At 31.8% G+C, this 14,867-nt stretch overlaps 1 protein-coding gene across 4 annotated transcripts in view; it reads left to right on the top strand.

The window, feature by feature from the left end:
- HEATR5B (HEAT repeat containing 5B) overlaps positions 1–14,867 on the top strand; it is a 136,307-nt gene that overhangs the window by 106,845 nt on the left and 14,595 nt on the right. For all 4 annotated transcript variants that reach the window (XM_074209704.1, XM_074209702.1, XM_074209701.1 and 1 more), the window contains 2 exons: positions 7,951–8,175; positions 11,511–11,662. In XM_074209704.1, coding sequence (XP_074065805.1) covers positions 7,951–8,175; positions 11,511–11,662 — 377 coding nt within the window. The remainder of the gene's footprint in view (positions 1–7,950; positions 8,176–11,510; positions 11,663–14,867) is intronic.

Raw genomic sequence — 14,867 nt, 5'->3', positions numbered from 1 at the left:
ACCAAAGTCATGGAGAAGTAAATAGGCCAGTTTGATTAGATTGTAGAGTGCCTCAATGAGAGTAATATGAAATATGTCTAGAAACATAAGACTTGAGTCAGATTGTGAAGGGCTTTAAATTCAAAGCTGAGCAATTTTTGTTTTTTGTTTTTTTATTTAAATTTTTGACAATTAGAAAGTTTGCATTTTACCTTAGAATTAGTTTTATCTTGGAGATAATGAAGATTCCTGATCAAGGAAGTTATTTGTTAGACCTCTGTTTTAGAAAGATTATTTTTGTAATTAAATGGAAAATGAATTGGAGAAAGGAGACACTATAAGCAAGGTGTCAAATTAGAAGTCTTTTTCAGTGAAAAGTGATACGGATCTGAATTAGGGTATTGATTATGTGAGTGGCAAGAAGAATTGAAATGAAGGAGAAATTATGGAGATAAAAATTAACAAGATTTGGCAGTTGATCTAGTATTACAGATAAGGATGAGTTGAGAGTGATTAGAAGATTTGAACTTGGGAGGTTGCAAAGAGCATTTTCAAAACTATAGACTGGATTGTTTTCATTAGCAATTGAAAGATTTAAAGGAGGAGCAGATTTAGGAAATGAGTATAATAAATGTTTTTTAGTGATCAGTTTGAGATGCAAACAGGACATCCAAGTAAACTTATACACAATTTGAAAATGCCAAATGAATGTTCAAAGAGAAAAAATTTTTAAATGTTATATATGAAGGGTATCCCAAAAATCTTAGTGTAGTTTAAAATTGTATATTTTTATAGCTTATAAAGAACTAAGACTTTTGGGATATTATATATAATGCTACTTATTTAGTAACCATAAAAGTTAAAATTGTGTGTAGGAGTAGTCACACATAGCATTAAAGGTTTTAGGAGATTTATTTCTGTTGTTGAGTCATTTCAATCATGTTCAACTCTTCACAACCTCATTTTGGATTTTCTTAGCAAAAATAATGGAGTGATTTGCCTTTTCTTTCTTCAGTTTGTTTTATAGATGAGGAAATCTAGGCAAATAAAGTTAAGTGACTTGCCCAGGGTCACACAGTTAATAAGTGTATGAAGTCATATTTGAACTCAAGTCTTCCTGATTCTAGGCCCAGTAACACTCACTCCACAGTGCCACCTACACACTCCCTTAATGCTAGATGGGAGAAAATAGGGAATGCTTAATAGAAGAGGTAGGAGTTTGAAGCAAAAGAAGGAAGGATTTCAGTAGAGTAAGATAAGGGGATTGTCTATTCCAGGTATGAGGACCATATATATGAGACTTTTAAAAGAAGACAGAACATGCTTAGGGAATAGTTTTTAGTTTAGTTTCAGAACTAGAGCGAGGTCTTGTGACAGAAACATGACTTTTGATCATCTCCTATTTTGTGTTCTTTTCTTTCAAGTTTGGGGAAGGGGTGGTGGTGACTAGTGAAAATTTTGTGGTCTCTTAGTTGAATAATTTGTGCAAATTTTAGGAAAGCAGATTTAAAAAAATTGAAAGAACATAACAATGAATTTGCCAGAGAATCTAAAGTGGAATTCAACTCAAGAGAAAGACTCTAAAAAAATTCAGTTCTGATAAACAGAAATGTGAATAATCCTGATGACAAGAAAAAAAATCTTGGCATTGTGAGCTACATTTATTGGATTTTTAAAAGAAACACACAAAAGGTAGAAAGATGGATAAATAATTAACAAAGAATACAAAATGTCACAATCCTGTAGAAAATAGTATCATCAAATTTTAATGTTGGAATGAACCTCAGATCATCTACAGACTCCATCGTTTTGCAAATGGTGAAAGTAAGGTTCAAAGAAATTATTTGCTAGTTTGTGACAAATAACTTGCTATTTCATGGCAAAGCCAACACATCACCCTGTCATTGAAATTCAAACTTATCAAGTGAATAAACTAAGAACTCTGGATCTGTTGAAATAGAAATAAATTAATTACTTTGTTACAATATCCATTTTTTTCCTTTTAGGAAAAGTACAAAATATCTCTACAGATTTATTTTTTTCTCTTTGTAAAATATAGTTTATATTTTCCCCAAGATGTCAATTTAAGTATCACATCAAAATCTCAGTTTTTCACTTTGAGAATTTACAAAATTATATTGATGATTAAGTTAAAATTGTTAAAAGATAATTACTTCTTTTTCATTTGGAAACTCATGTTAGATCCTAACTTTCCTGATCCAGTGTTAATATAATAGAGGGATGTGACTAAGTAACTGAAGTGTTCAATACCAATATATTACTCATAGTAATACTAACCAATTAAAACCAAATATATTAGTAATATATCTATAAAGTGTACTCAGTGAGGTTAAAAGGACACAGGAAATAAAGTACCTAAAATATAGATGATTAAAACCTGTTGGTGATTTTTATTTTGTGGTATAAATTGTTGAGATATAGTTCTAAACTAAGAATTTCCTTACCTGAAACATCTTCCTTGCTAGTCTAAATAGTAGAAGATATTCAAATTGTATGTTCTAGAAAAAAAGACTCAGTAGCAAAGATCAGAAAGTAAAAACTAGTATACTTCTTACATTTCAGAGAAAATATTTGTTATATTTATGACATTGAAATAGAATATTACAGTACTTTGTTTTCAAGTAAAAGTTTTAAATAACTTTTAAGTAATAAAACTTATTTAATAAAACTTATAAACTTTAATTCAAATTTATTAAAATTTATAAACTTTAATAAAAGTTTATTTGACAAAACTTTTATTAAATTTTAAAATATTATTAAAAAGACACAAAAGTTATAATAAAAAAATTAAGCTATTTACTAGAAGAGTGAACCAAGAGTTCATTGATTTTATTTTATTTCTATGCTTTTATTTTACTTTCACTTCTTAGTTTTTCCTTTTTTCTCTTTCCCTTCTTCCACCCATGGAGAAGGCAACAAACAACCTATGACAAATAAATATAGTCATTCAAAAAAATTCCCACATTAACCATGTCTAAAATACTTTTAAGAACAAAGAAAAGAAAGGAAAATATGTTTCAGGCTGTAGCTTTCTAGCTGGAGGTGAATAGTTTGTTTCATTGTGAATCCTTTGTGTTGATCAGATTTTTTTTTTTTTAGTTTTTTTTTTACAAGGCAATGGGGTTAAGTGGCTTGCCCAAGGCCACACAGCTAGGTAATTGTTAAGTGTCTGAGGCTGGATTTGAACCCAGGTACTCCTGACTCCAAGGCCAGTGCTCTATCCACAGTGCCACCTAGCCACCCCAATCAGATTTTCTAAATCTTTCAAAGTTTATAAATCTTTATAATTTTATTATTATCATGTAAATTGTTCTCCTGTTTCTGCTAACTCTACTTTGAATCAGTTCATCCATGTCTTCTCAGATTTTTCTGAAACTGTCCCCTTTATTATTTCTTACAGCATGATAGCATTCTGTCACATTCAGAACTACTATGAATATTGTTCTTCATATGGGTCCTTTTCATCTTTCTTTGTTCTCTTTGAGATATAGACTGTATTTCTGGGTCAGAGGTATGCAAAAACCCTTTATAGCATAGCTCCAAATTATTTTCCTGAATGAATGGTTAGATCATTTCTCAGTGCATTCAAATACCTCTTTTTTTCCACAACCCTCCCAGCATTTATGATTTGCCCCTTTTTGTCATGAGAGGTGCCTAGGTGGCACAGTTTATAAAATACTAGGCTTGGAGTCAGTAAGACCTGAGTTCAAATCCAACCTGACACTTACTAGTTGTGAGACCTTAGATAAATCACATAATCTTTATTTGCTTCAGTCTCCTCAACTGTAAAATGAGGATAATAATATTATCTACCTCCCAGGTGGTTGTTAATGAGTGAATGATGGTAAAGCTCTTAGTACAGTGCCTGGCACACATTACACATTATATAATTGCTAACTATTATTATTAACTAAAACTCAAAATGAACTGAAGGTTACAAAAAAATTGGTATGCAATAAAATGGGATTTAAAAAAACTATATTCAGAATAAGAATGAGAAAGCAATATATAAATATATATGTATATACATATACATCTTTATATATGTGACCTAATTAGAATAATTTACTATTAGGGTTCAAATTCTATATTTCCTATACTCAAATTCCATACTGGAGAATGATTCTAAACTAAAAACAGGTATACCAAACAACCAAACAAAAAGTAGGTATTGAAAGCCAAGATTAGGAATAAACAATGTCTTCCTCTTTTAAATTAGTTCAAATCCCCAAGCTCAGAAGAATTAAGGGTAAGGGTACTGAAGGTGCTTATCATAGTAATTATAAAATGTGTGTTCAGTTGAGAAAGGTAGGATAGATGAGTTGTTAAAGGCCCAAAGATGGACAAATGCCTTGAATTTCAAAAGTGGAACTAGAGGATATATTTTAGAAACCATTAGAAATAGTAAAGTTGGTTTTTATTTAGAGGAAACTGGGTTCTACAGTGTTTAGAACACTGGACCTGGAGTCAGGAAGGTCTGAGATCAAATGTGGCTTCATATACCTACCAGCCTTGTCATCCTGGACAAGTAACTCTCTTTACTTCAGTTCTCTCTCTCTCTCTCTCTCTCTCTCTCTCTCTCTCTCTCTCTCTCTCGCTCTCGCTCTCGCTCTCGCTCTCGCTCTCTCTCTCTCGCTCTTTTTAGGTTTTTTTTGCAAGGCAAACGGGGTTAAGTGGCTTGCCCAAGGCCACACAACTAGGTAATTATTAAGTGTCTGAGGCCAGATTTGAACTTAGGTACTCCTGACTCCAGGTCTGGTACTCTATCCACTGTGCCACCTAGCCACCCCTTTTCTCAACTGTAAAATGGGGAAATAATTTTCACAGTTGTATTGTGAAAATCAAATGAGATTATGATTTAAATATGCTTAACACAAGATACTATAAGTACTATATATATATTCTTAACTCCCTTCTCCCCGTCTCTTTTATTTGCTCCAAAATTCTAGAAGAGGTTTTTAAGTTGATAGTTTGTAAGCCCTAAGTAAAGAAAGGAAATCTCAACCTTCATAGTATAAGTCAAATTAACCTCATTTAAAATAATAATTTACTACTATAGAATAATTGAACATGTCAATGCCATAGACATCGTGTTTGAATTTCTTCAAAGGTATTTGACAAAACTTCTCATGGTATTTTGTGAGCAAACTGGAAGCATGAGTAGAGTACAGTTAAACATATTTGTGAAAGACCAAGCTTAAATAGTATTGTTTTATGAACTAACAAAAATCTAAAAGAAATGGTATGCCACACTGTATATGATATGTCACAAGATTCTTATTAAAGACTTGGATGAGGAACTGATTTCTTTTTTTAAACAATAGATAATTGATTGGGTTTAGGAATCAAGATTCATTTTTTTTTTCCTGACAAGCTACAATCCTCTCTCTTGCCAAACCAAAATTCTGTATTTAATTTTTAAAATTCAGTTACATTAAGAACTAAAAAGGGAATAATACATGGGATTTTAGTTGGTAATAAAATTAGTATGAAGTCCATCAGCCAGTAAGCATTTGCTATGTGCCAGACATTGTACCAAGACAAAAACAAAGGCCTTTGACCTCAAAGTGCTCACAATGTCATAGGGAAGGCATTGTCTAAATAACCTGAGTACCTAGACTGAATGAACATACAGAGTAGAATGGAATATAATCTCAGAACAGAAGGTACCATTGGTAGGGATCCAGGAAAGACCTCAAACAGAAAGTATAATTTAGTGAGTGTTGAAGGAAACTAGGGGAGCTAAGAAGAGAAAATAAGGAGAGATAGCTTTCCCAACATGAGGGACAACCAATACAAAGGCATGGTGATAGTGTGCTATTTTCGACAGCAAAAAGTTGGTGAGTGTCACTGAATTATAAGTTTGTGGAAGGGTATAAAGTGTGAGGAGCCTGGAAAAGGGGCTAGGTTGTGAAGAGATTTAAATGCCAAAAAGGACCATTTGTTTAATTCTGAAAATAGTAATAGTTGCAAAACACATTACATCTGTTAATACATTCAGTATTGAATAAGGGAATGACGTAGTTAGACCTCTTGTTTATGGAAGATAAATTGGAGTGGGGAGAGGCCTATGTCAGAGAGAACTATTAGAAGGCTATTGCAGTAATTCAGACAAGAAGTAGTAAGGGCCTAAACTACAAAGGGCAGCTTTGTTGATTGGAGAGAAGGGTACCTACATGAGAGAAAATAGAAATGACAAAATTTGAAAGTGGTTTGGAAATATGAAATGACAGAAGGAATACAGAAATTGTGAATCTGAATGACTGGGAGTATTGTTGTGCCCTCAGCAGTAATTCATTTTATGTTTAAAATACTTATAAGATATGCAGTTCAAGAAGCCTGAAGGGAGATTGGTGATGTAGGACCAGTAATGTTCTGAAACAATTAATTCTCCAAGAAAAGAAAAAAAGTACTTACAATATACTTTTATGTTTAATCAGCATAATTAACATTTCTGCTCAGTTTCTTAAGTCTAGACAATAAACAAATCAAGAAGCAAGTCCCTATTTGTACCATTTGCTGATTTCTGAGGTGTAAAATAAAATGCTCACACTAAAGTCAAGCTAGTATATGACCTAGCTGCACTAATCCCCTGTGGAGGACTGAAAGTTAAATGAGGAGAGGCTGGATGTATAGATTTAGGAATCATTTGCATTTAGATGACATCACCAATGAGATTTTATAGGAAAAGATAAGAGGACCCAGAATAGAACTGTAGAGAACATCTGAAGTTAGTTGGTAGCATAGTTGCTTTTAAAAAAAAAATGCATGAATAGAAGCAAAGTTGAAACTGCTCATGACTTCCTTCAAACTCAGAAATCATATGATTGTTATTTTGTGCAATATCTAGAAATATAATTTGTCCCATTGAGATATTGTCCTTAAAGACCACATCTAGATTAACATCTTTTTACTATACTAATAAATATTAGAACTTCTAGATAAATATGAAATGAAGAATCTGGAAATTATATAATACAAGAAATAATTGAAAAAATTAGACAGTATTATCACTAATAGAAGGTGTTTTAGAGAGAATTTCTGTTTAAGTACTAGAATTGTACTAGGCTAGATTCTCAGGGTCCCATCTACCTATAGATTGAAACCATTCTGTTTTGCCTGGATAAATGAGTTTCAGGGCAGCATTAGATAGCTAATTTTAAATATTTGAAGGACTGTTTTATAGGAGTAAACATATTCTTTGCAGTTCCAGAGAGCCAGACTAAGAAATTAAGTTTGTAAGAATTCTGACTCGTTTTAAGGAAGAACTTTTTAAACATATCCAAATAAACTACTTCACTAAATAGTTTTCCTGTCATTAAAGTATTAAATAGAAGCTAGTTAATCATACATAATAGGTATCATGGAAGGGTTTCCTCTCTTGTCTACATGTTGGGCTACCTATAATTTATTGTTCCTTCATTCTGAAGATTCTATTATTATTGCTTTCATTAAATCTTTACTTTTCTACCTTCTCTGAGCTCTTGTAAATTCACATTAGTCCACTGAATAATTCACATAATTTTAAGGTTCAAGTATTGTTCTAAAGTACATGGCTGTCTTGGCTTCCATGGTTTTTTCCCTTCCATTTTCATGATGTGAAAGGTCGGATGCAATTAGGAATCAGAAATTAAAAAAGTATTAAATAGGAAGATTCATAGAAATAAAAGCTTAATTTATTTTTTAAATAAAAACTACAGAGCATGGTAAAGTAGAGGAAGAAAAAATACTGATCCTGCTTTTTTTTGCTATATAATGTCACTCTGTTATCTGATACTTTAGGTTATACAGTAATAATAATTAGCAATTTTTAATAAGAATTGAGTAAAAGAAATCATTTTGAAAAGTGCCTAACAAAATAGTAATAGTGCTTTATAAATGCTCATTAAATGATTGCTCTATTGAAAAGATAAGAAGTAGTCATCAGGCCATCCTCCATTTCTGTTTCAGGATGTATGACAATATTACCCACAATTCTGTTTCTGATTGCAAGAATATTGAAAGACACAGCAATAAAGTCTGGGGATAATCAAGTACCCCTACCAGTCAGTGCAGCTCTGCAAGGAATTAAAAACATTGTGACTCTTTCAATGGCCAAGACTGATGAAACTCAAAAGCAGTGGACTGATTTAATTCGTAGCACTCTTGCATGTATTCTGGAATATTCTCAACCAGGTAACCTTATCAAAATTGTAAATGTCTGTCAAAGTCTGTAAATTTATTAATTCATTCATGTGAATGAATACATTTGACCTTTTGGAGTTATTTTTATACCATTCTCTTTCTTAGAGATTTTTATTTTTTACAATGAAGCAAACCAGAAGAAAAGTTTTTAATACTCATGTCCCTGCCTACCCTCAAGTTCAGGTTTTATTTCTAATATATATATATATATATATATATATATATATGTATATATGTCAAGCAGAGAAAAAAAGATTTTAAAAGTCCTAAAGTCATACTTTTTCCTTTCAAAAGTCCTTAGTTTTAAAAGACCAAAACTGAGTTTATTTGATGGCTCAAAAAGTGAAATTACTTTTATTTATGTTACTGAACTTAGTTTAGATAGCACAATGGTTTACATTATAAGTTCCTTTCATATTTGTTCTTTGTTCAGAATGTTGATTTTTAACCAAATAAATGAATTAATGGCTATATTAAGTATCAAAAAAGAGGAAATGTGAATTTCCCTTTGACATGGGAATTCATGTTCAGCAATATTTTTTACATAACATAAGTAATACCTGTGTAGAAGTGTTAATAACGAGCAATTTTTTTAGACTTCATGACTAAGATGACTCTGATTGTTATTTCTTATGAAGTTACCTGTGTAATGCTCTAAAACAGTAGTATCAAATTTATATAAAAACAGTGCCCATGAACCTGTGGGACATATATTAGCTTCGTTTAAAATGTAAAGTTATCTATATTTGGTTATATTTTATTTATTTTATTAAATATTTACTAGTTACATCTTAATGTGGTTCAATTCCCAGTTATATTTTAATCTGGTTCAGTCCATGTTCAGGAGGGTTTGTTGTCTGCTTGTTTTACATTTCTGCTCTAGAAAATTCTCTTGAACACCTTGATTTCCATTAGAAGCTTTCCAGGAGACACGTTCAGATTTTTAAAGAGGTAAAATTTCACTGCTATGTATGCAAGTAATCATTGATTTGCTGGATAGGTGAAAATCCATTATGAAGATCTGTTTTTCCACTAACTGAAGAAATATTACTGAGGGTAGAGGGAAAGGCACCCTTCAGATTAAATAAAAATCATTCCTAAAAATACAACATTATTTAACAATATGAAAGTAAGAGAAATTAACATTTACATACATAAACGTTTGCAGGCATTTTTTTTTGTTTGATTTTCTTGCTTTTTGTTCTTGTAAATTGAAATTAGACTTCGTTTTTAGGGAAAAAATAATTACTTGATTAATAAGAAAATGAATAATTTTAGGACATTTAGGATTTTAAATGATCTGAATAATGAATAAAATGCTTTCATAATTTTAGTAATTTTAGTAAATTTTCTAATGACTAAAAAGATTTTTTTAATTATATACTCAAAGGAAAATATTAATATCCAATAAACTTATTAATACTAACATTAATAATTATATGAATATATTCAAAGTAAATTACAAGGAAAATATTAAAGGGAAAATTAGAATATAGTATTTAAAATTACAGTGTCATCAATTTAAATTTGCCTCATTATTCCTACTATAATAATCTCAGGCCCTTTAAAATTTGGCAGATTAGCCAAATTTTTCATTATTGAGTTGCTATTTACATATTTTTTATTATTTGGACTTACTGGTCTCTTTCTATACATCAGTAAATAGTTTGAGCCAACTTTTTTGTAATTTTTCCCACAATAATGGTTTGCTTATTTAACTATTGGTTTTAACTATTTAACTTTTTGTTTTAACTATTTAACTGTTGTTTAACTAATGGTTAGTATCTTCATTAGAAGATCTACTCTAACAAAATTGGTAAGAGTTCTTATTCATGACAAAATGCTAATTGTTGTTCAGGGCAGTTGCTGTAGTTTAGCTCTAGACATAAAAATATATGTCAATCTGGATAATGTCAACCTAAGAACAAAGTAGAAAGCATAAAATGGTGTCTAGGGAGTCTAGATCTTATAAATTGATTTGGTATATTCTCTGAATAATAAATTTGCATCAAAATTGATTTAGTTATTAGTAATACAGTGACTTTACATTAAATGAAGGATATATATATTTTTATATTAATTCTTGGAATTTTTAAATTTGGTCTATATTGAGCATCAGTAAAAACATTGGAATATTTGTAATTTGAAATTTTGGAGAGAATAACTACACTGATGAGATGATAAATCATTTGAGTATTGGAGTCATGAGACCATTTTTTTTGAGTGTGTTAATTTTTTTTTGATGGCAATGGGGTTAAGTGGCTTGCCCAAGGCCACACAGCTAGGTAATAAGTGTCTGAGGCTGGATTTGAACTCAGGTACTCCTGACTCCAAGGCCAGTGCTCTATCCACTGTGCTAGCTGCCTCTGAGTGTGTTATTAATGAGCTTATTTTCATTCTATCCACTAGAATTGACTCATAATCATTTCATCAAAGGTTTGAAAGCCAGTAACCCAGGAAGTCAGTTATTAAGAACAATCTGAAATTTTTTTCAAACAACAATTTCATGAGTATTGTTATAATTAAAGAAATTGTACCAGATTTCTTTTAGGGTTGGGATTGTGGAAGTGTGCAGTCTTTCAGCATAAAGCAAATAAATATGATGTTACTCTTAGATGTCTCTGATTTTTGAAATCAGTTAATTAGTTTTAGATTTTTTTGTTTCAAGAAGCTTGTATGTAAATATTTAGAAATATGAAATTTCCAAACGAATTATATATAATTTTTTCTTTAGTTCTGTTCTCATCTGATAGCTTTTAGGCTCTCATTTTAGTTAGCAGAATTAGAACTTTCTTTTTTTTATAAGTTTGATGAGTTATATTGTAGTGTTAATATAACAATAATTTACATTTATGTCATACTTTGCTTGCAATGCCCTTTTTCAAAATAACCTTGTCAGATAATTAGTAAAAGTATTATTAAACTATTTTACAGATAAAGAAACAGAAACTCTTATAAGGTTGTGACATTCCCATAATTACCCAAGTAAATATCTGAGATGGGAATTAAATTAAGATCACTAACTTCTTGCCTGAAATTTAGCATTTCTTTCAATTATGAACATAAGAAGCAAACATTATTCTAAAAAGTAGTCCAGCAAGTGCTTAAAGATATCCATGATACAAAAAAGATCTTTGATATGGTATTTAACCTCTTCCAAATAATCCCCTTGTTCTCTCTTGAGTAGCAGGATAGCTGCTCCACTTATGATTATTTATATTAATTGTTATTTTGAGATACACACTGTTATAATAGGTATTTATTTCCATTTCAATTCTAAAATAAATACAGATCATTGCTATTTTCCTCCCACTCCCATTTTTCAGAAGATTCAATGCCTATTCCTGATGAAGTAAGCATGCTTACAGCTATCGCACTCTTCCTATGGTCAGCTAGTACTGAAATAATTGGAGTCCAATCATTACAGAATGGCTGCATGAATCGATTTAAAAATGCACTGAATTCTTGTGATCCATGGGTAAGTTAAACTGAATTTTTTTTTCCATGAAATGTGTGCTCATTTATCATAGATAATTCCAGTAGATTTATTTGCAAAATTAAGTAAATTAAGAATAATAAGTGATATAAAAACCTGTAAATGTGATACAAATTGGTATGAACTTTAGAATAAATGAATTTTAGAAAGAGGAAGTAAAAATAAAAATAGATATAAAATTGACTTGAAATGGATCCAGACAAGATGGTGTGATGTAGGGGTCAACAGAATAGTTCAAGTCTTCCAACAGCTCTTCCAACAATCAATCTTTCCAGCACAAATTCAACATAGAAGCAAATTGACAAGGGCAGGAATTGTTGGAGCAAAGGTGGGATCATGGAGCCATACCCTGGAAGCAGAATTGGGCTGCAGATCTCTCTTCAAACACCTAGAGGTGATTCTCTGGATTCAGAATCTCTAAGATAGCACCTACATAGGGTCTTCAGCTCTGTCCCTCCAGCTCAAAGAAGGACTCTTGAAGTCATAAAACATCTTTTGAGCTGTTACTTTAAATAGAAAAAGGAATTTCAGAGCCACAACATAAGAGTAGAACAGGGACAATGATCTGTTGCTTTGACTTCTGCATCAGGACACCAGATAAAAGATCCAGGATTATACCAAATGAATATATTCCTACCAGAAGTATGCAAAGCTTTAGCACAGATTATCCCAAACCAGAAAATTAGGTTGGAAAAAAATGAGTAAATTTAAAAAGCTCTTGTGAGTTTAAGACTTAAACCCAGAAGAGAAAAATAACTCCAAAATTCAATTAAGCAAAGCCTTCAGGGTAAACTTAAAGCTTCGTCACAAAATCAGTTAGAATTCCTAGAAGAAATGAAGCAAGCATATTGTTTTAAAGAGTAATAGTGTTATAAATGAAATGATAGTACTAAAAGAAGGAATTGAAAAGGAAGTGATAGTTTTAGAGGACATACTTGGGAAGCAAAAACTTAAAGTAACAGATTTCCTGAAAATGAAAAGAACCTGTCAGAATGTAATGATTTCACAAGACAACAAAAAATATTCAAAGTAAAAAAAAATTGAAAAAATATAAAATGTAAGAAGTGTATGATATTTCATATCAAAAACAAATGAATTAGAAAACAGATAAACTATGTTTAGCACATATACATGTAGAATCTATATTAGATTGCTTTCAGTCAGGGAGAGGAGGAAGGGAGGAGGGAGGGAGAAAAATGTAATCAAAACCTTGCAATAAAAGCTATTATTACAAACTAAAAAAATGATTTTTCAGTGTCCTAATCTTTGTGGAATCAGCATAATCTCACCACAGATTATAGGGGCGGCTAGGTGGCGTAGTGGATAAGGCACCGGCCTTGGAGTCAGGAGTACCTGGGTTCAAATGCGGTCTCAGACACTTAATAATTACCTAGCTGTGTGGCCTTGGGCAAGCCACTTAACCCCATTTGCCTTGCAAAAAAAAAATCCTACTAGGAGGAAAATAGAAACAGAATATTTCCAAGTATTCCTAAGGAAAAGACTAGAGCCGAATAGGAATTTTAAAATATAAAAATGGAAGTAGAGAGAACATAAAAAGATAAATACTGATGAGTAATTGTAAGTAAGTTTATTAGGAAAAATACTTCACTTCTTCCTTTATCTTACAACTCCAAACCATGTTCTTCCTCACTATGATATCTAATCCCTTGGATTTTCAGTTCTTTCCTATGCCAACACTTCTATTGCACTAGCTATAGTATATTCTCTTGCCCTTCTTGAACCCCTGGAGAACAAGTTCAAATCTATGTTGTTCTCTTTTCTAAAGTCTGTTGCCTTTTTGTTCTATAGAAAATTTTGCTTTTACAAATTCAAGTCTTTAATTACTTCCATTATGTACTGCCTTCATTTCTATTCACATGATTGAATAAAACTGGAGAACATTATGAAACTAAGTTGACTGCATCTACTACAGATTTTTTAAATATATATATATGTATAAAATCTCAATATCAAGAAAATATTTTTTCCTTCTAATCAATTCACAATCCCACTCAACACAGCAGCTTTCCCACACTTTTCATCCCTTCTCAAGAGGCTTACAGTACTCCAACTCCTGTGCTCTCAGCTGAAAATGTTGCTTACTATGCTCCCCCCCAAATTGAGACCTTCAGAAGGTCTCCACCCCTCATCTCACAACACCCAGATATTTTCTGCCACTCTCTAGTTCACCCCTATTTTTTTTTAGGCTTTTTTGCAAGGCATATGGGGTTAAGTGGCTTGCCCAACGCCACACAGGTAGGTAATTATTAAGTGTCTGAGACTGGATTTGAACCCAGGTACTTCTGACTGCAGGGCCAGTGCTTTATCCACTGCGCCACCTAGCCGCCCCTAGTTCACCCCTATTTTACATGAATAGTTGGCCTTTTTTGTTGCACAACAATCAGGAACTGCAGCTATAATTTAGTTTTGGTTCAAATTGGAGAAGAAATGACCATGATTCTCAAATTATGAAAGTTACTAAGTTTAATAAGTGGGTAAAGAAAAAAAAATAAGTGGAAAAAGTCAGATGTCTTAGTAAAATCATAGATTACAATAAGGTTATAAGTCTGTAAAATCACAATTCACGATAAGATCACAAGTTAAAAATAAGGTTATCTTACCACAATAAGTTCTCATCTGTGAGGGAAATCAGCAACATTTATATCACACTTCAAAGTCCCAGGAAGAGCCCTCCAAAGTCTCACAGGGAAACAAAAAGTCCTGGGCTATGTGTCCATACTTCAAAGAATAGCCCCTGGCCTTCCAGCAAAAATCAACCTATAAACAAAGAAGACTGTGTGCTGGGTCATGTGATTTGCTTTGGGTGGTGTTTTCAAGATTTCAGGAATTGGACATCCAGAAAATACCTCAAAGGAATGTTTTTATTTTAGGAGAACAACCAATGCTCCCCAATTATTTCCCAACCCACTTAAGTACTTGGGATTGGGCATATTTTACTAGCTTGAGGTCAGATAATGGACAATTTTTAGTGAGGTTAATATGATTTTTTATATATTCCTAAGAAACCTTTCTTCTACCCTCTTTAGTGTTTTATTTTGTGCAGTTATATGTAAAAATAATTTTAGCTATTATTTTTCTCTCCCATTCTCCCTCCCCACTTTCTTCTATCATTCAAAAGGCTAGCAATTCGATACATGTGTATTCAAGCAATACATTTCCATAATAG

The sequence above is a fragment of the Macrotis lagotis genome, chromosome 1 (genome assembly GCF_037893015.1).
Source record: "Macrotis lagotis isolate mMagLag1 chromosome 1, bilby.v1.9.chrom.fasta, whole genome shotgun sequence".
Classification (NCBI taxonomy): Eukaryota; Metazoa; Chordata; class Mammalia; order Peramelemorphia; family Peramelidae; genus Macrotis; species Macrotis lagotis.
The sequence above is the reverse complement of the archived record's forward strand: the minus strand, read 5'-3'. Positions and strand labels throughout refer to the sequence as shown.